General features: G+C 47.1%; 1 protein-coding gene across 1 annotated transcript in view; it reads left to right on the top strand.

Moving 5' to 3' along the window:
- Positions 1-24,059, top strand: part of LOC147108780 (neurotensin receptor type 1-like) — a 101,675-nt gene that overhangs the window by 55,230 nt on the left and 22,386 nt on the right. The window contains exon 3 of the mRNA XM_086004294.1: positions 12,503-12,593. Within this exon, the coding sequence (XP_085860420.1) occupies positions 12,503-12,593 (91 nt within the window). The remainder of the gene's footprint in view (positions 1-12,502; positions 12,594-24,059) is intronic.

Here is a 24,059-nt window from a genome sequence, read left to right as displayed (position 1 = left end):
TCCTGAGACTGTGAATCCTCGTTGTAGACCACCCAGCCAGGGGAAACACCCTCTCTGCATCCAGTCTGTCTAGCCCTGTCAGAATTTTATGTGTTTCAATGAGATCCCCTCTCATTCTTCTAAACTCTAGTGAATACAGGCCTAGTCGACCCAATCTCTCCTCATAGGACAGTCCTGCCATCTCAGGAATCAGTCTGGTGAACCTTCACTGCACTCCCTCTATGGCAAGTATATCCTTTCTTAGGTAAGGAGACCAAAACTGGTGCGGCCTCACCAAGGCTCTGTATAACTGTAGTAAGACATCCTTGCTCCTGTACTCAAATCCAATTGCAATGAAGGCCAACATACCATTTGCCTTCCTAACTGCTTGCTGCACCTGCATGTTTGCTTTCAGTGACTGGTGTACAAGAACACCCAGGTCCCTTTGTACATCCACATTTCCCAATCTATCACCGTTTAAATAATACTCTGCCTTTCTGTTTTTCCTACCGAAGTGGATAACTTCACATTTATCCACGTTATACTGCATCTGCCATGTATTTGCCCACTCACTCAACTTGCCTAAATCGCCTTGAAGCCTCTTTGCACCCTCCTTGCAACTCACAATTGGACAACGGTCTGCGGTTTCAGTATCCTGTAATATACTGTGTCCATCACCGCATGATGGAGACTTAATGCAAAAGAAAAAAAGACTCGTGCACCTATTTGTGGAATAGGTTCATTGTAATAGGAGTTAATTGTCCTTTGCTGCAAGGTGACCGTTGCCTTTTGAAATAGGTGTCTCTACACTGGCACAGAGTCAGTGCCGTGTGGGTTTCAGTACCTCTCCTTTCATTCTGGCCAATAATATTCACAATATGACAACTGCGCGTGGATGTATAATCATAATCATGCACAGCAATCCATTTGGAGAACAAAGCAAAGTACTGCAGATGCTGTAAATCTGAAATAAAAATCAGAGATATAATTTTACAAAAATGCTTAAATATTTATCGGATGAAAACATAATTTAACACTTTCAACACATTAAAGATTATTCCTTTTCTAAATGTATAAAACTGCTATCAAATATGCATAGAATGTGTTTTTGCATCTATATTTCATTATCCTTTTAATTAAAATTATATCGATTAATGCTTATTGTTTTGATTTTAAAATATTTTCAATGAAACAGGTGATAACACTTTTAGAACATGTTTCTCATTTGGATTTTTGCACAATATACCCAGAAAATTAAATATACAATAGTTAATTAAGACAAATCGATATAAAATCAAAGAATGTCAACCTTTTTAAAAAAAAAAAAAAAATGCTGTAGTCTGGCAGCGTAAATATATTTATCATTTTATTTTTTTGTACTCACTTGTAAGATGATGACAACTCTACCTAACACCATTGTGAGCACATCCTCAAACTGAAGTGGTTTAAGAAGAAGGCTCACTTACATCTCTCACAACACCTAGGGATAGGCAATAAATGCAGCCTTTCCAGCGTTGCCTGCAGCCCGTCGACAAAGAAAAACACACACCGTGTTCTGTTTGATTTTACATACTATTTTAACATCATAACCTTTTTTCCTTCCATGTTGGAAACATAAATACATCAGAGCACATTGTTTTTCTTTGATAGACAGCTACAGAGTGGTCGTGATGATCCGTGCTTTTTCCTCAAACTGGTGCTTGCGATTTTCTCAATGAATGCGGAATATAGGACAGATCAGGACATTAACATATACAGTGAAAAATAGAATTTGTGATTTCATAAACTGTCCAAAATGTTCAATCTGACTTAATCTGACAAGAGGACTGTGCCCTGCCACCTGAGGAACATTTCATTCTACTGGGAGAATACAATTTTTTTTTTTGAATTTTGTTTTTGGGCAGAATGAAACTTGTGGGCAAATTGGCATTTTTTTACATTTTCATGGAGCCTTTATTTCCTCTGGTGGAGGGATCGGGAGCAAGGGGTTCTAATCTTAACATTAGAGCTAGGCCATTCGGAAGTGAAATCAGTCAAGCATTTTTTTCTCACAAAGGGTCGTAGAAATCTGGAACGCTCTCCTGAAAAGGTTGTGGAGACTGGGACAATTGGAGCTTTCAAGACAGAGCTGGAGAAATATTTGCTGGGTAGGAGTATCAAGGGAAATGGATCAAAGGCAGAAAAATGGAGTTGATGTGCACATCAGCCATGATCTGATTGAATGGCGGAGCAGGCTCGAGGGGCTGAATGGCCTACTCCTGTTACTATGGCCGGCATTTTCCAGGTTGGTAGTGGGCGCGATCGGTGGCGGGTCGGGTGGGAAAGTTATTATTTCTGACAGCGGGTCGGGAACCTGCTGTTATCCCGCTCCCACATGCCTTTCTCCCGGGCGTGTCTGTCATCGCGGAGCCAGCCCGACCAGCAGCAGCAGGTGACGCAATTAAAATCATTATCAGGTAGTTTACAATCACTTAAGAGACTTTTTCCCCCTACATTTTTAATTCCCTGCATGGCTACAGGATTCACACTGCTCGGGAACCTGAGGCGGGAGTTCCATGGCCATCGCTGCAGCTGATTACTTGACAATATCAAATGTACAGTAAAAGCTCCCACCTGACAGATGATCACTTTCCTCAGGCAGAAGCTGTTGTTCAGTCCATTTCCAGCACAGATTCTGCAGGCTGCAAACGTTTCCAGCAAAGTCTCCATCCAGTGTCACCTCATTGGAAGAACGCTCTCACCATTGTCATCTGTACTTCACCTGCCATCTATTCCATCAACATGTTTGCCATTTATACTGTCTCACCTTGGTCCTCAGAATCGGACCACGATCAGCCCCAACACCAGCAGCACCAGGCACACCAGCAGCACCAACAACAACACCAACACCCACCTTCTCCACAATCACCTGATGCTGCACAGGACAGAGGGCATCAGCACCTGAGCACATTGCTGCCCGGGATGGCCTCCCCATGGCCAGATTTACTTAACTTTACGCTGTATACTTATATGGCTGCCACATGATGCGCCAGGTTGGCACCACCCCACACCAACACTATAAAGCATCCCTACAATGACCAAGCCATTCCTTTCGCGCTCACCACCACTGCGGGGGGTACCGTTATGTCTCACCGTTCACTGCAACTCACTAAGCCACTTCCAAAGGTGCACACAAATCTGTCCAAGACCAGAAAGTGTTGAAAATAAAGATTTTTATGTTTGACACCAAATTAACAGAAATTTACATTAACATTGGATAAAACACTCAAGTGGCTACCCTTGTGTGTTGTTAGTTGGTATGATTACACTAGCATGAGGGTGAGTGTGAGGGGTGGCTAGTGCGATGGGATGTGATAATGTAGATAGAGAGGGATGAGTGGAGGTGCAAGGTATGTTGGTATGAGTAAGGATGTGCAGGAGTAGGATAGGGAAGGCAGAATGATGGGGATGTGATCAGAGGCACAGCAGAATGAGGTTGAGTGTGGCTTTGTATTAACATTTCCAGATCTAATGAGATCATTGATACATTTATGGAACTGCACCCAGGTCCTCCTGAACACATCCCTGCTTGTGCAGTAAAAGCTCTGCGATCTGTAACCAGGCTGTTTTGGTCTCCTGGGTAGGTCTCTTCCATCCATCAGAAGGGAAGAGGACCTCCCTGCGTGCTCTGACTCCCTCCATAAGCATATGGAGGGGGTAATCGGAGAACCTGGGTGCAACCCTCTGCCTCTGTGCAGTCATTGTCAGTGTTTGCAGCACTCCAATGCTGTAGTGCACTGACAGCACTATGTTAGATAAAAGTTCAAATCTAATGTGGCCATGATCCCTTTAAAGATCCCAGCTGAAAACACGTCATGAATGACATCACCAGACCCACTCCATCTAATTGGATCGGGTAACGCACTGGGCGAACTTAATAGGCCCCATTAAGGTAACTTCATTTTCAACAGCGGGATGGAGCCAGCAGCGGGGTCGCGACCCGCCACGGACACCGCCCGCACTGGACCCACTGAGGTAGGCAAAATTCTGGCCTATGTTCCTATGGAGCCTTCAGCTGCTCCCTTTGGTCAGTTTAACAAATGTGCACTCCAAGTTTGAAGCCCTGCTTGCCAGGAGGGTGTATTAGGAATTCACAGAAGCATTGTTCATAATTTTCCATTCATTCAAATGAATAGACATAAAATCATGGGGAGCACACCTTTAATTTCCTGATATACACTCCTAGGGACTCCACACTGCAAGTAAACACTCATTAAAAATTTGACCTATCTGGAAGCCTGCTGAGCCATTAGGGAAGATCTCTTTGTCGTGGTTGCTATTATAATGTATTTACAGCACAGAAACAGGCCATTCGGCCCAACAGGTCCATGCCGGTGTTTATGCTCCACATGAGCCTCCTCCCACCCTCCTTCATCTAACCCCATCAACATATCCTTCTATCCCTTTCTCCCTCATGTGTTTTTTTATCTTCCCCTTAAACAACAACATCTATGCTATTCACCTCAACTACTCCTTGTAAGTAGCAAGTTCCACATTCTACCCACTCTCTGGGTAAAGAAGTTTCTCTTGAATTCCCTGTTGGATTTATTAGTCTCTATTCAATTTTAATGCTAGGCTGCTCCCTAAGTGAATCAAAGAAAGAAAATGGAAGAACCTGCATTTATATAGCATGTTATGATGTCATCAGAATGATTCAAAGCACTTCATAGTCAATGAATTACTTTTAAAGTGTAAACGGTGGTGGAAAAGGGGCTGGTAATGGATTCGGGTAGGGTGTATATCGGGCGACCAATCTGCTCCCACCCTTTTTCTGCCACCACTGAAAGTTAAAATCAGCCCTTGCGTGTTTATCCAGTGGCTGAACCATAGGGGGCGATTTTCTCACTGGAGGTGAGATGGAGGCGGGTTTCGGTTTGGGTGTGTCAGAAACTCGCCTCCACTGATGAAATTGAGATTTTCCCATGATTGGCCACTTGATTTCAGAGGTGTGGGATGTCTTGCTCAATTAGTGTTTTGGGACTCAAACCTTCCTCTGTTGACAGCACTTTTCCAGTCTGACTTTATGGCTTCTTGCTCCCGTGGCTCATTCCACAGCATTTCTGCGTCTCCTGCACCACATCCAACATCTTTTGAGAAACCACTATGTCCAATTCCAAGACAAGGGTCCACCCGAGGCTCTCGGATGAGGCGCTGTAAATGTTGTTTGAGGGGGTGACAGTTAGCATGGAGGTGCTCTTCCACTCATCTCAGAGGAAGAGGCCTGCCAAAAAAACCAAGGCTGTGTGGGTACAGCTGGCAAGGGATATAACCTCCAGATTTGTGTGCAGATTGGGAGACTGTTTCTGTGTATTGATGAAATATCATCCCTGTTGGAAAGCATTAACATGATTTGATGCCAAAATGTTGGCGTTATGCCATCTGTTACTTAGCCTTAGGCGGCTCCACATTGCGGGCAACGCCACATTTGCATTGTCAGGTTGGTGGCCTGACTGAAAGGAGGCCAGAGAATCATGTCCATTGTTAATGAAGTCCTGGCATGGAGCCAAGGACATGTGCCAACTTGGCCAACCTATACAAATCTGGCCATGATAAGTTAATCCCTTGCATCCCTGGCAGCCATGTGCTCACGTGCTGCCACTGCCGCTGGTCGAAACACCGGCGCTCTGACCTCCCCCTGCTGCTCCTCCTTCTGCTCCTCCTCCTCCAGATCTTCCTCCTCATCCTCATCCTCATCTGAGGTCCAGGGTGAAAGGAAATGAATGTTTCCTATTCTGCTTGCAGATGCCTCCTCTGGGGAAGCGCTCATTGTAAGCGGGGCGAGGTTCTTCCCAGGAGGTCCCACAGTTGATGGAGTCAAGCTGTAGCACCTCCGACTTCAGAAGGCCTTCTAAAAGTGCTCAGAGACCTTTTAAAGTCAAGGTCTGGCACCTGCAAGTGAGCCTTGCTGCAGTGAACGAGGTCTTGTTAGACCTGCAGCAGTGAGGGGGCCACCCACGAGTCAACCCGCCAGGTTTACCTGGCGTGGTTCAGAAGTTGCGTGAAGCATGCCGAAATGATGGTAAATTCAAGAGGGCCTCTCAAAATAGGATTAGAGAGGCCCTTAACAAGCATTTGCAGTAGTTAATTAATGCTATGGCCAGCTGGAGGCGGGAGCGTTTCCCGACCGCCAAAACCGGCACCGGCGAAATCCCACGGAGGCGGGTTGGAGTCAGTGTACACTCAAAGGGTGGACCAATATCAGATGAAGTCTAATCACAAGTCATGATTGCCACAGGCTTTTTTCAGTTCTTAAAGGGGAGGCTCACTGATGCTGCAGAAACTCATTCTCAGCATTGCTGACTGTGCAGTTGCCTCAGCAAGCAGAAGCAGGTCAAGGAGAAGGAGCCAGAGGACTGAAGCAGCTGTACTCATGGCAGATCCACAACCCAGGGAGAGAGCCCGCAGATTCTGCAATCAAACATTGGAGGTGTTGGTGTTCGCTGTGGAGAGATGGAGGGCGGTGGTCTACCCAGCAAGTGGCAGGAGACCCTCACTGCAAGTCTTCCACACTATGTGGAGGGAGGTAGTGCAACACGTCTTGGGCAGCACTATTTTCCCCAGGACCCACACACAGTGCAGGAAGAAATTTAACGCCCTCACTTGGGTGGTCAGGGTGAGTGAATGCTTCAACAAATGCTACATACCATCATCTGAACCATAACCTTCACACACTGGCCAAAGCACCACACCCTCTGCACTCACCCACCAACAATCTCTAGCTACCAACACTCACACCCACATCTCACACCTTGCATACAATGACAGCTACTCAACTATGGCAGGCACATCACTCAAACACGTTGCTCCACACTCACTCACACACTTTCCTTTCTCTTGCAGGCCATATGGCTCACAACAGGAGGGAGCAAGAGCACACAGGCGGGGGACAAGCCAGCACCCAACCACTGTCTGTGCTGGACAATAGAGTGCTGCAGATTATTGGGCACCAGGTGGTGGGCGCCGTGGCCACCGGCGATGTTGACCCCCTTGGGGACAACAATGGTATGTTCATCCCATTCTCACATCCCACCTCCCCACTCACCCCACAAGCGTTTCGCACTTTCCAGCTAATCATGCTGTATACATGCATTTCTCCCTTCCTGCCCCCTCCCCTCACCTTAACCCGACTCTTGTGCCTTTATGCTCTCAGATAATCAGTAAGTACCTGAGCAACCTGTCCCTGAGGGCACCGTAGAGAGTGAGGCGGAAGAAGAGGAGGAGGTTGAATACACTGCGTCACTGCATCTCTCACCCATAGGCACCAGCTCAGATACTGGCACTACACGATCTTTAGAGGCTAGTATAGTAACGAGATCTGCCCAGGGTGAGCTCCCCGGAGGGCAAGTTCGCGCGTGAGTACTACTGCACAGGACTCAGATGAGGACCTCGTTGGGGAGGCCTTTAGAAGAAGTGTGATGAGCATGCACATGGAGATGGTAGGTGCAATGGCAAGGGTGCCTGAGATCCTCTCGGCAATGATAAGGAGCATGGAGGAGTCCGCCTCCAACATTGTACAAGGCTCTGCGCACACCATGGAGCCCATCATTTCCAGTCTGCAAAGGATGGTAGACTCCCAGAAAGACAGTGGCGACCCAGACCTGATGCCACGTGTGCTGGGCGATCTGGCAGCTTCCATTGCAGCACAGGCAGAAACGATACAACGTCTTAGTGCTGTAATGGAACCTATGCTTGGTGGCATCCAATCTCAGACTGCTCTCATGCAATCTCAGCTTGATGCCATGCAAGCTCTGACTGCTGCCATTGTGGCTGAGTCTACCACTGTTGAGTGGGGCTTTCACAGTGTCGCAGCATGCCAGCAATCTGTGTTCCAACAGATTGTTATTGATGCTGAGGTGCTGTCCCAGAGGAGTAGCAGTGGGTCAGTGGAGCAGAAACCTGCTGTCCTCTCTCAGGACGACAGCATTCCTGCTCCCACCACTGCCCCACCGCCATTGCCCTTGTCGCTTCCTGTCATCCAGCCAGCCCAGACTGCTGCTGCCCACGCTGAGGTGGTACAGTCTACAGCCAGGCCTTCCAGACCCAGAGCTGGTCAAGGGCATCCTGCAAGGCCATCTGAAGTCTCCCGCACGGACACTCAGCAGCCTTCCACCAGCCCTGTTGCAGCCACTGGGTCATCACTTCGTAGGAGCAGTAGAGGCACAGTAACGAGAGGCACTAAGGGATTGCACAAGGGTGAATAGTTAATATATTTGTTGTAAATATGTGTTCACTGATTTTTGATCAATTTATTAATTCAGTTTGGATTCTTTTGTGGTGTGTCTCATTTCAGCTTTGTGCTGTGATATGGCCTGTGAGAGGGATGGAATGATGGGGATGTGGTGAGCAACAGGGATCTGGGCTTTAATTCATTCGAACTGCAGTCTGATGATGCGATCACGGACCACCCTTCCAGAAGGCCAATTGAGTGGCTGCCTCCTCCCTCGCTCCTGTTCCTCCTCCTCCTCGTCTTGCTCTTCATCCTCGTCCTCTTTCTCCTCTCCCTCTTCGTCCACCTGAGATGGTCCCGCAATACCTGGTGGCAAGGGCTGGGCCCTCATGATGGCCAAGTTGTGGAGCATGCAGCAGACTGCCAGTACAGCCCCCATTAATGTAACCAAGTGTAGCAGTTTGACTTTTTTTTAAGAATAAATGTAGCTACTTTTTAGTTGCCACAACACTCCTGATACTAAATAAAGTTGAAATTATGGAATGAGACTGTTGCACTATGTGAAGCTGACAAGTAAGCACTGAAATTCCACTAACCTACAACTGCGACTCATTACTGATGATCCCTTTAAATAATGTCCCTGGAGCCGGCTTCCTGTTGCTTCACACCAGCTCTCCCTGTCGCTGCTTCCTCTAGGCGCTAAGGTAGGTGGCGACAATCAATTTTGCAGATCAGGCGGTCAGTGAGCATTGCACACTCACTGATGTCACAATCCACCTGCCGTTGAGGCTCCCGGCGATAACTGTTAGCGGCGGCGCTGCGAGGGGGTGGGATTTGGCGTGTGCCATTCGACTCGTCATCTGCTGGCGCTAACGGGAGGCACTAAGGTACAGAATTTTCCCCCTAAGAATCTATTGGCCCAGAAATTCGGGTCCCAATGCGTGAGTACGCACCGGGTACTCATGTGTAGGCCCAGCGAAAGTGCCGGTTTTGTGTATGCACTGCGCATGCGCGGGAAACCGGAACTTCCGTTCCCCTGAAAGAAGGGGTTAAGAGCTGGAACGCGTGCGCGGGAGAGGCAGCGCATGCGCATTGAATTTACGTTTTATTTCCAAGTTTCTCCGGGAAGGTAAGTCTCCAAAAGTTAGACATGTAAAAAGCAGGCGCAAGGCCTGCTTTTAACAAGGTAAGTGGTGAATTAATTAAAATTTAAAAAAAATTTCCACAGGTTTATTATTTTTAAATACTTTAAAGAAAGGTAAGTTTATTTTTAGCCCCATTAGAGAATGTAATTAATTTTTTCAAAAATTTAAATTATTGTTTAAAATAGTTATTTCATGTAATTTATAGTTATTTTAAAAATGTGATTTAAAAAAAAAATTATTTGAAGTTTTAATGATGTTTTGGAGCTTATAGTATTTATAGGTTTGACAGCTCTTCCTGTCAAACTTATGAATGAAGCATTCCCTGCTACCATTGGCTCTCCATGGCCCACGTGATCCCAGGGGACGTGTCGAACTAACTGTGCCCCTGGGATACGCAAGCACTGCGCGCCGGCAGTTGGAGGAGGCCCAGGATCGGAATCCCACGGGGGCCCACAGCTCAACTGCCGGCGCGCTAGGTAAGTGCAGGTCGGAGGCTTGCACCCGTGGGAAGCCTCCGACCCGAATTTCTGGGCCAATGTCTAAGTTACATAAAAGTTCTAAATCCCTCTGCGTTTGGTTGTATAATTTGACCTATTTCCTATTTTGTTAGCATCTGAAAAACCTGGAGATTTTACTTACTGCACCCTCAAGTAAGTCATCAATCCATTTTTGTAATTATAAAATCCTTTTATCTAAAATGCATCCATAGACTGCACAAATATTGTCTGTCACTAGTCAAACTGCCACAGGCACCTAACTTGCTCAAACAACCACAATCGGTTAAGTTAATCCCGCTAATTCACTCAAATATGGATAATTAGTAAAGCTACCAGTTTTGTACAAGCAATCCATGCAAAATTGATTAATGGAGACATTCCAATGTTTTGAAAGCTACCAATCAGGAAATAGCAACTGCTACAACATAAATTAATCAGAATGCTCAAACATTTTTTCCAACTTCCTTTTGATTCCTCAGCTAGCTATATACTATACACAATTCATAACCTACAAAACACATAAAAACTTAAGCGATGCACACAAAATCTTCAAAATGGTCTGACCCTGCCCAGTTTGATCCCCTGGTCATCCCAACCCAGCACTCACGACTTTCTGGCCCAGTACAACGCACCCTGACTTTGTCCAAGTCTAACCCAATCCTCCCATTCCTTTCAGCTCAACCCAGCCCTGCCTCAAGTACTGCAGCTCCACTCCTACTCTCGCCATCATATCTGACCAGTCGACCTTTCAGTCCCTCTGCTGTACCCCTCCTTCACAGTACTGACTCCCGGGTGCAGCTTTCCTCTCTCCCTGACCAGTTATCCCTGCCTCCGGACATTCCAGCCCAAGAGCTGCGGCACAAGGATCCTCTAGTTTTGTGCTGCTGTCCCCCTTCCTCTCAAGAAAATTGTGATTGTAACAGAGAAAAAAAATCTTAACCGTTATTGCACTTTAGAACATAAGAAAGAAAGAGGAGCAGGAGTAGGCCATTCGGCCCTTCGAGCCTGCTCTGCCATTCAATAAGATCATGGCTGATCTTCTACCTCATCTCCACCTTCCTGCACTATCCCCATATCCCTTGATTCCCTTAATATCCAAAAATCTATCTTCATTGGCTCTAAAAACGCTTTGGGATGTCCTGAGGTTGTGAAAGGCCCTGTATAAATTAAGTCCTTTCTTTAATTTACTCTCTAACCGTTCCCAGTAATCTGTTTCTCAGTAATGGAATTCATCTGTGCAAATCTTATTTTCATACTGCAAAATTAATGAAAGCAAACAGATGTGCAGTATCTGTTTAAACTTCATTAAACATTAGTAAGGAGCTTCAATGATTCATTGTATAATACTTTAATCAGAATTGCAATCTGCGTATCTCATGAATCAACATTCAGATCACAATGACTGCCTCCAGATGGTATCGGCACAATCTTTCTGTCAACATATTCATTCTCTTAGCACAGACATATAGGCAAACTAACCTACTTCTTCATAGTCAATGAACACCAAATTAGCAGATCGCTTATTTGAGAACAAGTATGGGGAGCAGGCATTCTCTTGTGATATCAGAATTGTCCAGCGTCTAAATTTATAGCACAAGTTTTAACAGCCAGTTTTAAAATTTGAAATACTAACTAATTTCCTTGTAGACTAAAATAATTTGATGGCTGGACTTCTCTATTTGTTTGCAATGTCTGCAGGGAAAATTATACCCAGGATTGTGAGCTTAAATTTATTGACCAGATTACGAATTCTATCATCTCATCAACCTTTATGTTATTTCTTCCAGCTACAGTTGCACAAACTGGATAGCTTGACTACTTCCAACACCTGTGTTGCTCGTGTGCTAATCAGCAGATTATCGAGAAAATCGTCTCATAGAAACATAGAAACATAGAAGATAGGAGCAGGAGTAGGCCATTCGGCCCCTCAAGCCTGCTCCGCCATTCAATGCGATCATGGCTGATCATCCAAATTCAGTACCCCATCCCTGCTTTCTCCCCATATCCCATGACCCCTAGCCTCAAGAAATATATCTAACTCCTTCTTAAATATATTTAATGAATTGGTCTCAACTGCCTTCTGTGGTAGAGAATTCCACAGGTTCACCACTCTCTGGGTGAAGAAATTCCTCCTCATCTCAGTCCTAAATGGCTTACCCCTTATCCTTAGACTGTGACCCCTGGTTCTGGATTCCCCCGCCATCGGGAATATCCTTCCTGCATCTAGTCTGTCTAGTCCTGTTAGAATTTTCTAAGTTTCAATGAGATCCCCTCTCATTCTTCCAAACTCCAGCAAGTATAAGCCCAATCGACCCAATCTCTCCTCATACGTCATTCCTGCCATCCCAGGTATCAGTCTGGTGAATCTTCGCTGCACTCCCTCCATGGCAAAGATTCATCTCGGGTGGTGGCGCGGAACGGGCCGCCCGTGACACGCAGCACCTGATATTCCATTCCATTGACAGTGTCCGATCCGATACCGTCTGTTTAGCACCACCGCCCAAGGCGAACTTCTAGGCCAAAGTAATTTCACAAGGAGTTTTTATTATGGCAAAATGCCTCAATTATCTTATCCCAGATTTTCTTTATCTCCTCTTTAAAGATTGATTCAGTAAGCACACTAATATAATATTAAGAGTAAGAGTTAAAAGTTCTTGGTTTTTTTTTCCCTGCAGGGGCTGTGGTCATTGCCTTTGTGGTCTGCTGGCTTCCATATCACATACGCCGACTGATGTTCTGTTATGTCCCCAAACATCTCTGGACAGAGTGAGTACTTCGCAAATGACTAGAGTTCTAGTTTGATGACAATATTCACGTTTAATATTGTATGAGGAAACCATAAGAGTGATGACATAAATCGTGCCATTCATGTAGAAAGGACTTATGAAATATACTGGGCGGCCTGCTGGTGGTGCTGTCCAGGGAGAGTATAAATACTCGGGCACGGGCCCAGCTTGCTCAGGGACATTTTGTAAACAGGAACTAGTGAAGGATAACTAGACTTCCATGTTGTGAAACAATCGATTAAAGCCTTGTTTAATACTCTGACCAAGTGCCTAGTAGTTTTCTTACGTCAAGTGACATTTCTATTATTTTTATATGTATTTTGTTATGGTTTATATAGCTTATAACTCAGATTATGAATGAACGTACTGAGCAAACCGTGGTTTCAGTATTGAGTTTATTGATCCAAACTGAGTTAAACTTCTCAAACCCAAATCTAGAACGAATTCACTTAAGTCTCATTTTCCTTTATGAAACTCAATGTTCAAAATTAGAAATATGTCAGGTAGCAGAACTGCGTAGCAAATAGCCAACACAGACATGATGCGCCAAATAGTCTCCTTCTGTGCTAAACAGTCTACGGAACCGGATTTATGAATGATTCTCCACCCCAAACCATTTACTACACCCATTTCATTATGATTGTCACTTGTTTTGGCTTTCTTTTCAAGCAAAACAGGAAAATTTAGTTTCAAAATAATTATATATATATATATATATATATATATATATATACATGCATAAGATGTGTGCACCAATTTAAAATATTGTACCTAATGGATCATCACAAAACATAGCCAATAAATAAAGTTTTATTAAGCAGTACTCAGAAATTAAAACCCCAATTATAGCACTGGTTCCCATCATAGTCGATGCATGTAAAAGACTTTGGCCATGAAATTCGGCTCCTTTGCGCCTGCCGTTAGCGCCTATGACGTTAACGGGGGCGCAAAGGGCTTATCACCCGGATGGTGTCGTCGCCGTGCATCACGACCCCTTACCGCCCCGTGGCAGAAATTCAGCTGTGCCCTGCGAGGCTGCCATGGGTGGTGTCAGTGTCAGCTTCGCGGGTCGCGAGCCAGGCTGACCTCTGCTCACAGGGCACTATTTAAAGGGTGTTGCGGCCCACAACACCATTTTATTTCTTTTGGCCGACCTCCAGGTCGGCCCTCCGTGGCAGCCCTCGACGTGGTCCATGGCCGCCATCGCACAGCCCGGCAATGCGTCTTGGTGCCGGGCTGCAGCCACGGCACCACGCCACCCTGGTGGGCTAGTGTGGGCCATCGGAGGCCCTGCAGAGCTCGCAGCTTTTAACGGAAGGGGAGGGGCGCTGAAACGCGTCAGCACTACATGGAGCGGCGGCGTAGCGCTACCGTGCTTTGCACCCCCGACACCACCCCGAGAGGAAGTGGAGCACCCGGGATAGCGCTCTGCTTCCTCGCTGGGGCAGTAAGCCGAATTTAGCGGCCGGGGCGGTACTTCGACGCTGGGCGCCTAATCTCCGGCGATAATTCGGTTACCGTCCCCAAAGATTTACTAATTTAGTCTGGTGTCTGTGATTTTGATGGCATTTGTAGATTTGCAAATTTGTAGATTTGCAAAAATTACATCTCCTTGCTTGGTGCCTTCACTTTAACTCACTTTGTACATTTATACAACTTACAGTAGATAATGAATTGTTACAATTCAACTCTTCCCAGCAACTGGGTGCAAGACTGTCCTTTCATACTTGGCATCTAGGTGCGACTGATAAAGAAAGCCTATATGAAATCAGCTCAGGCCATCTGAAGATAGTTATTAGTGAATAGGAATCCACAGCAAAAATCTGCACTGTGCCTGCCTAGAAATGTTTGTGAAGTGAAAATGTGTTCTATTCTTTCGCACTCACCAAATTAGGACCAAAAAAAAACAAAGGCCCATAAATTCCGTTCCCTACGGGTGTGTATGCGCTGTGTACTCACCTGTAGGGCCAACGGAAGTGCTGGTTTTAGGCATGCACTGCGCATGTGCTGGAAACCGAAACTTCCGTTATTTGAAGAAAGGGCCTCACAAGTCAAACGCCTGTGCCGGAGAGGCTGGAACTTCTGATTTTTTCCACAGTTGCTTCAGTCCAGGTAAGTCTGAAACAGCTGTGCCTGGAAAAGCAGGCGCAAGGCCTGCTTTTACCAGGCTAAGAGGTGAAGTAAGTAAAAAAAAAAAAAAAATTTTTTCCACTGATTTATCATTTTAAAATACTTTAAAGAAAGGTAAGTTTATTTTTAGCCCTGTTAAAAACTTTAATTATTTTTTTCAAAAATTAAAATTTTGTTTAAAATAGTTAATTTATGTAATTTATAGTCATTTTAAAAATGTGAAGTTTTTAAAAAATGTATTTGAAGTTTTACTTATGTTTTGGGGCTGATCGCTATTCATAGATTTGACAGGTCCGCCTGTCAAATCTATGAATGGAGATTCCCTGCTCTGATTGGCTCCCCATGGCCCACGTGATCCCAGGGACACTGCGAACCGCCTGCGCCCCTGGGATACTTGTGCCCTGCACACCGGCAGTTTGAAGAGGCACAGCAACGGAATTCTGTGCGTCCCGAGAGCCCTCCGGTCCAGGCGGAGATTTTTTCCAAATCGCAGCCCTCCGCCCGCGGGAGGCCTGCGAACGGAATTCCTGGGCCAATTTCTCCTCTACTCAATGGGGATGAAATTGCTCTTCGTCAAAAGCGCGAAACAGTAAATCGGGAGCCCCTTTTACACCGCGCCCGATTTTCTTTTCTTTTCCATTGAAGTCAATGGCTTCAGTTGGTTTCACTGTTCACCAACACAATGGGCCAGAAATTCCCGCGGGTGCAAGCCTCCGACCTGCACTTACATAGCGCGCCTGCCGTTGTGTTGTGGGCCCACGTGGGATTCCGATCCTGGGCCTCCTCCAGCTGCCGGCGAGCAGTGCTCGCGTATCCCAGGGGCGCAGTTAGTTCGAAGCGTGGAATCACGTGGGTCATGGAGAGCCAATCGTAGCAGGGAATCTCCATTCATAAATTTGACAGGAAGACCTGTCAAATCTATGAATAGAGATTGGCCCCAAAACCTAACTAAAACTTCAAATAAATTAAAAAAAAAAACATTTTTAAAATAACTAAATTACATAAAATAACTATTTTAAACAATAATTTTAATTTTTGAAAAAATTAATTACAGTTTTTAACAAGGCTAATAATAAACTTACCTTTCTTTAAAGTATTTAAAAATAATAAACCTGTGGAAAAAATGTCTTAATTTTACTTAATTCACCACTTACCTTGTTAAAAGCAGGCCTTGCGACTGCTTTTTAAACGCGCAGCTGCTAGAGGCTTACCCTCCCGGGAAAACCTGTTAAAAAAACGGAAGCTCAAGGTCTACACGCTGCCTCTCCTGTGCACGCGATTGACCTGTGAACCCCTTCCTTCAAGGGAACGGAAGTTCCGGTTTCCAGCGCATGTGCAGTGCATGCACGAAACCGGCACTTTCATTGGCTCTATGCGTGAGTACACAGTGCGTACTCACCCATGGGGACCCGAATTTCTGACCCATTATAGTCAGTGCTGTGATGAAATATGCCATTCATCAGGCACTCTTTATTCTCTGTGTTTGATTGTGCCTGTGACTGTGACAAGCAGGGGAGTTTAGTTTCAGTTTCATTTCCTTACCTGTATTGTATTGTGTGTAGGGCTCCGCCCATACCTGGCCCCTACTTAAGCAGGCCCCAGCGTGTCTCACAGGCAGTACAGCAGATCTCTGGATGAGAGACACTTCTCCACTGTGTATTACTTTCTGAGTTAATAAAAGCCTTGCTTTGCTCCGTTAACGTTGAGTCTCGGATTCATTGAGGCACATCAATTTTATTAACTCAATTTTCAACGCAATGGATCAACTCTTGAAACCCGAACGTTTGGATTTGGACCCGCATGCTTCGGACGCATCGGCACGATTCGGACACTGGTTTAAGTGTATGGAATTCTTCCTGGACAATTCCGCAGCCATCACAGACGCTACGGACGCTGAAAGTATGAAACTCGGAATCCTGCGGAATTGGGTAAGCCACCGGGTTTCCCCCTCATCCAAGACGCCGACACGTACCCAGCCGCCTGCGACATCCTAAAGGCGCATTACCAGCAGCCTACGAACGAGGTGTACGCTAGGCATCTGCTCGCTACTCGCACACAGCGACCTGGGGAATCGCTGGATGAGTTCCTAGTCACCCTGAAAACGCTTGGCAAAGACTGCAAGTGCCAAGATGTAAAAGCCACAGTGTACACTGACGAGCTTGTTCGTGATGCCTTTATCACAGGCCTCAGCTCCACTTACATCCGGCAGAGACTACTGGAAAAACGGGATTGGACCTGAAACAGGCCGTGGACACAGCGCGATCCCTGGATGTGGCCCAGAGAAACTCGGACGCCTACTCTTCAGCCCGCGCCGCCCACGCCGCCACGTGTGCACCAAGGGCGCCGCCATCTTGGAAGGCATCTTCCCCGCCCGGCAGCCCGACACCGTCGGGGCCCCGCTCTCCCCCCAGAAGCCCTACGACAGCCGCGACGCATCGGGGCCCCAACTGCTACTTCTGCGGGCAGCCGAAGCACACCAGAAACCTGTGCCCAGCGAAAGGTTCCACCTGCTTTAAGTGCGGTAAGAAGGGGCACTTCGGGAAGGTGTGCAGAGGGAACCCCGCTGGAAAACCCGCCACCGCCGCGTGTGCGTCGTGGGAGCGGCCATCTTGGACGCCATCTTGCCCGACCTCGCGGGGTCCGCCATCTTGTGAGCAGACAGCGTGGACGCCATCTTGTCTCGATCAGGGCCCTACAGTGGCATCGGTCACAGTGGACCAGACCAGACCGCACCCGCTATCCAAATCAATGGTGGACATCGAGGTAAACGGGTGCGGGGTTAAATGTTTAATTGACAGTGGAAGCACGGAGAGTTTTATCCACCCTGAACTAGCACAACAACTCTCTCTAACGGTGGTCCCTGCTCGGGGCACCATCTCTATGGCTGATAAAACCCAGACATCGACCATTATGGGTTACTGCGCGGTACAATTGTCCGTTAACGGAACTGTATACGATAATTTTAAATTACTAATCATGAAGAGTCTATGTGCGAGCGTGATCTTGGGCCTGGATTTCCAGTGCCACCACCAAAGCATCACACTCAATTACGGTGGGTCCCAGCCGCCCCTCACAGTGTGCAGTCTGGCTACCCTGAAGGTAAAGCCGCCTTCGCTATTCGCGAACCTTACTCCCAACTGCCGGCCAATAGCGACCAAAAGCAGGAGGTACAGCTGGGAGGACAGGCGGTTTATCGCGACCGAGGTGGACAGGCTGCTGAGGGAGCGCGTTATTGAACGCAGCAACAGCCCGTGGCGCGCCCAAGTGGTGGTGGTGAGGGGTAGCGAGAAGAAACGGATGGTGATCGACTATAGCCAAACGATCAACATGTACACCCAACTAGACGCCTACCCGCTACCCCGCATATCAGAAATGGTGAACCAAATTGCCCAATACCGGGTGTTCTCCACCATCGACCTCAAGTCAGCGTACCACCAGCTCCCTATCAGACCAGAGGACCGCCCGTACACCGCCTTCGAGGCGAACGGACGCCTCTACCAATTCCTCAGAGTCCCCTTTGGGGTGACGAATGGGGTCTCGGTCTTCCAGAGGGAGATGGACCGCATGGTCGATGACCACCACTTGCAGGCAACCTTCCCCTACCTCGACAACGTCACCATCTGCGGTCACAACCAGCAGGATCACGACTCGAACCTCGAGAGGTTCCTGAAAACCGCACAAAAACTCAACCTCACTTACAACGAGGACAAGTGCGTTTTCAACACCACGCGCCTCTGCATACTAGGCAGCGTGGTGGAGAATGGGGAAATCGGACCAGACCCCGACCGATTGCGCCCCCTACGGGAGCTGCCCCTGCCCAACACTCCCAAAGCCCTGAAAAGGTGCCTGGGGTTATTTTCTTATTATGCCCAATGGGTCCCCAACTACTCCGACAAAGCCCGCCCCCTCTTGAAAACAGCCTCTTTTCCGCTCTCTGCTGAGGCCCACGCCGCCTTCAAAAGCATTAAGCGGGATATTGAACGGGCCACGCTACAGGCAGTGGACGAGAACACTCCCTTTCAAGTGGAAAGTGATGCGTCTGACTTTGCCTTGGCGGCCACCCTCAACCAGGCGGGGCGGCCCGTAGCTTTCTTCTCGAGGACCCTCCAAGGGCCCGAGATCAGACACTCCTCCGTGGAAAAGGTGGCCCAAGCCATCGTGGAGGCAGTGCGCCACTGGCGCCACTACCTAGCCGGCAAACGCTTCACCCTACTTACCGACCAGCGGTCGGTAGCGTTTATGTTTAATAATAAACAGAAGGGGAAGATTAAAAATGACAAGATTCTCAGGTGGCGGATCGAGCTCTCCACCTTCGAGTATGACATCATTTACCGGCCAGGGGCCCTTAACGAATCCCCCAACGCCCTCTCACGAGGGATGTGTGCCAGCGCCACCGGGGATCGGCTACAGACCCTCCACAACGACCTCTGCCACCCAGGGGTCACACGGCTGTTCCACTTCATAAAGTCCCGCAACTTACCCTACTCGATTGAGGAAGTTCGGTCTCTGACCAGGAACTGCCGCACTTGCGCTGAGTGCAAGCCTCGGTTCTACCGCCCAGATAGAGCCCACTTAATCAAAGCTACACGGCCCTTTGAGCGGCTCAGCTTAGATTTCAAGGGCCCCCTCCCGTCAGTCGACCGCAATGTTTACTTCCTGAACATTGTGGACGAATACTCCCGTTTCCCATTCGCCTTCCCCTGCCCAGACATGACCAGCGCCACGGTCATTAAATGCCTCAACAGCCTGTTCTGCCTGTTCGGTACGCCGAGCTACATCCATACGGATAGGGGGGCGTCCTTCATGAGTGAAGAGCTACGCCAGTACCTGCTGTCCAGGGGGATCACCACAAGCCGTACCACCAGCTACAACCCCCAGGGTAACGGCCAGGTGGAGCGAGAGAACGGGACAGTATGGAAAGCAGTCACTCTAGCTCTAAGGACCAAGGGCCTCCCTATCTCCCGCTGGCAGGAAGTCCTCCCAGATGTGCTCCATTCGATACGGTCGCTATTGTGTACTGCCACTAATGCCACGCCTCATGAACGAATGTTTGTCTTTCCCCGGAAATCCACCTCAGGCGTATCCATGCCGTCATGGCTCTCCACCCCAGGTCCGGTATTTGTACGAAGGCATGTGAGGGGCCACAAGACGGACCCTCTCGTGGAGTCAGTGCACCTACTCCACGCCAACCCCCAATACGCGTATGTCCGGCACGCCGACGGAAGGGAGGACACCGTGTCCATAAAAGACGTCGCCCCAGCCGGTAACGACAACAACCACGACAACAACAGCAACAACGATCACAGCAACTCTTACCCACCCACTATCCTTTCATCACCCCCGGAAGAACATCGACCAACGGTGCCCCCACCAACTACCCCTTCAACAACCCTGGCGGCGCCCCCGGCAGAGACCCAGGAGGCCACCGGGGACACCCAGCCGACACCCACGGCACCACAACAGCTACGTCGGTCACAGAGGACTATCAAACCCCCGAACAGACTAAATCTGTAGAAGGGGTGAATGTGATGAAATATGCCATTCATCAGGCACTCTGTATTCTCTGTGTTTGATTGTGCCTGTGACTGTGACAAGCAGGGGAGTTTAGTTTCAGTTTCATTTCCTTACCTGTATTGTATTGTGTGTAGGGCTCCACCCATACCTGGCCCCTGCTTAAGCAGGCCCCAGCGTGTCTCACAGGCAGTACAGCAGATCTCTGGATGAGAGACACTTCTCCACTGTGTATTACTTTCTGAGTTAATAAAAGCCTTGCTTTGCTCCGTTAACGTTGAGTCTCGGATTCATTGAGGCACATCAAGTGCAACGCCTCAAATTTAAAATTCTCATCCTTGTGTTCAAATTCCTCCGTGGTCTCGCCCCTTCCAATCTCTGTAACCTCCGCCAGCCCTAAGCTCTGAAATTCCTTCCCTAAACCTCTCTGCTTCTCTCCCTTCCTTCAAGGCGCTCCTTAAAACCTACCTCTTCGACCAAGCTATTGGTCGCTTGTTCTAATATCTCCTCATGTAGCTCGGTGTCAAATTTTGTCTGATTTACGCTCCTGTGAAATACCTTGGGACATTTTACTATATTAAAGGTGATATGTAAGTGCAAGTTATATGGGCTGGGCGGGTTGGTGTGCTAAAGAGATGAGCTTCAATGGAACAAATGTTCTCCTCCTTGACTGTTCTTATGTGAAACTGTTTTTGTGAAGTGAGTTGTATATTGCCAGCACAATCTGATTTGTTATGATTGAAGAGTTATTCCAATTTTGATCACTGTGGGCTCTATCCTGTAAAACCGTTTTAGAAGGCCCAGTGCCCCAGTGGCAATTTAAATGAAGTATTTATTCAGATAATTAGACACATTTGTCAATATTCTGGTGAACTGGCTAGCTGCAAGCTGTGAATTATTGCAGCACAAACTTGGGAATCTAAATTTCCCACTTTATAACAGCTGAAAAATCTCACTGAATCTCTAAGTGACGGCTGACTGCCGAGATTGATGCATCCTTTCGCTTGCACTGGCAGTTATGAAAAATACTTTTTTTCTTGTGATTAAGTGATCATGTTCAGATTTTGTAACTGGGGAATTAAAGATGAGGGAATCCAAATGAAACACAACACATGCATCACATTTTTATGAGGTTGTTGTATGGTGGAACTGAGTACTGCATTTGGGAAAGGTAACAAGTCAAAAGATAGAGTAAGATTACTAAAATGTTAAACCATGCCATGTTCCAACTATTCTTGAATCCGGTTATACTTTTAATTTTGAATCAGAGATAAATGACATTTCAGGCTACAAATTACTGTTGGCTCTGATAGCAAATGAACACAATGCACATATTTGATTTTCCTCTGTCATCTGTTTTAACCTGGGCGTTAACTCATTTATCATAAGCGGATTAATACCTCTGCTAAAATAGCAGCAGAATGTCATTTGTGTTTATTCACCGATATTGTTGACAGTAATTTCTAAAATAATCAGTCATTTCAGACCATAGCGATATCCTCCATTTTCTTTACTGCTGGTGCTGGGAGGTGGAGGAACTCTTTGAGTCCTGGGAAAGCAGGTTAACGTTCTAGGTATAGTCCCTTCATCGGCACTCAATATGTACTTCCAACATTTCCTTTTCCATTTCCATTTAGGTTATCTTTAATTCACTTACCTTTTTCCTTGGGTAGGCCTCTCAGTGTATTAGTTATTTGCATGTTCTTTTGGATCTTTAGGCCTTGAATTTCATTGGGCCGTGAGGCAGGCTTTTAGGCATGCGGGGGGTTAAAATCGCAAAACCTAGGGGTCGCGACCCCCCCGCCTGGTTCCCGCCTCCACGCCATTTTAACCTAGGTGTGTCTGATTGAGCCGAATCAGTCCCGCCTGCAAAAGGCGGGACTGGTCTTTAGGGCCCTTAAGCAGCACTGACTGGCCTTTATAATCCCATTTTAACAGGCCCTTGCCTGTTTAACCCTTTTCCCACGCAAAACACGCCTGGTGGGGATGACGCCTGTGAAACCTGGCGTGAGCACTATTGGCTTGCTGACTGTCAGCTGCAGGTCCAACATTAAAGAGGATATTTGATCAGTCATCATTTGCAGGTGGCAGGAATTTGTTGTCTCAGGCCTGGGGGAACTTTTAGAAGGCATTGTAAGAGCCATAAAAGCTTAAGAAAATACTTTAAAATATTGGTTAAATAGCATAATACAGTTAATTTACCTGATTGACTTATTGTATTAAGAAACCCCCTATTTTCTTGCTCCAGTAGTATAGTCCGAGACACCCCCTTCATTCTTGCCACAATGGTACAGTCCCTAAGCCACACATGGTATGCAGCCATTTTACAGTTTAAACTCCACGTGGCTGAAGGAGGCAGAAGTTGTGAGGTTTGGAGCAATACAGTTTTTGACCGTATTCGTTTATACGTGTTTGCTTTGTAATTCTGTTCGTAAAGTGTTATAGTAAACAGTTTAAAAGACAAAGCTACGTTTGGGAACGTTTTATTTCGACACGCGTCTACTCGTTGTTAACAGCCCCACAGCTCAGTGGCTGCCTGTTTGGAAACTAAGAAGCGCCACTACATTAGTCAAAAACTTGCTCCCTAAGAAGGAAAGGACGGAATCGTCGGCGAACGTATACATGAATGGTCACGGAGCCAGACGACAATATAAGAAAGCGAAGGTACAGTGACTGTTACTTGCTTTGTTCATTCTATTGAGAAGCTAAATAAGAGCTGCGGGTAAAATGGCCGAGGCCTTACGGAGCCAGGAGCTTCCCCCAGCCAGAAGGATTGCTGGCCAAAAGAGGGAAATAAAGCTCCCCCCAAAGGCAATGGAAGAGAAGTTACATAGAAGCATAGGTGCAAGGAAGGCTAAATTAGCTCAGATAACTGGAAAAATGAAGATAATTGATCGTCTCATGGAAGATAATGCTAATATTAAGAAAGCTGAAGACATAATGTATTACGATTTCTCCAAGCTGCATGAAGAATTTAATGTACTCAATGAAGATGTATTAGCACTTCTGTCTGAAGAAGAGGGAAACGCTGATCAGAACAACTGGTTTGATCTTAAATCAACCAGCATTAAGGACTATATCAAGGCCACAGAACAGTGGATGTTAAAGATTCATCAAGATGCTGATACAGCAGAGAAAGATAAAGTTGACGATGAAGTCGGACCAGACGATAGCATTTCAGAGACTTCCGCCAGACCGAGCAAAAATCGAAAAGAAGGTAGCTCTGTTTCTGGACGCAGGTCAGTCGCTTCTACCACAAGCTCGTCACGACGCATGAGAGAGGAGGTTGAACGGGCGGCGTTGATGGCGCGCGCAGCATCTTTAGCGGAGAAGCAAGCTCTTGAACGGGAAGAGGCCCAACTGCAGGCCCAAGAGGCCCAACTGCAGGCCCAACAGGCCCAACTGCAGGCCCAAGTGCAGGCCCAACAGGCCCAACAGGCCCAGGTGCAGGCAAAGAAAGAACAGCTGGAGATAAAAACAGCTATCGCGGTCTCAGACGCCAGGTTGAGTGTGTATGAAGATTATGAAGGCTCACGGGATGGCGGGAGCGAATACTGCCAGTCAATGTTGTCACATAGAGTTGGATCCAGGGCACCTTCAAGAGTTACAAGAGAGTCCGAAGGCAATCCCCTGGCATTACAGCGTGGAAGAGTGGCCTCTCCACTAACAGGAGCATGTGATGCTACCCCAGACGTCAGACGGTCTAGACTAGACCCTGCTGATGACCACCAGAGGCCTGAAGACACAGGGAGAAGCCTATACCGAGTGATGCAACATCAGAACGAAATTGCAGAGATGCTTGTAA

Source organism: Somniosus microcephalus, chromosome 13 (assembly GCF_052327205.1).
Source record: "Somniosus microcephalus isolate GS21.2 chromosome 13, FLI_Smic_1.0, whole genome shotgun sequence".
NCBI lineage: Eukaryota > Metazoa > Chordata > Chondrichthyes > Squaliformes > Somniosidae > Somniosus > Somniosus microcephalus.
Note: the sequence above shows the minus strand (reverse complement) of the source record. Positions and strands in the feature narration are given on the sequence as shown.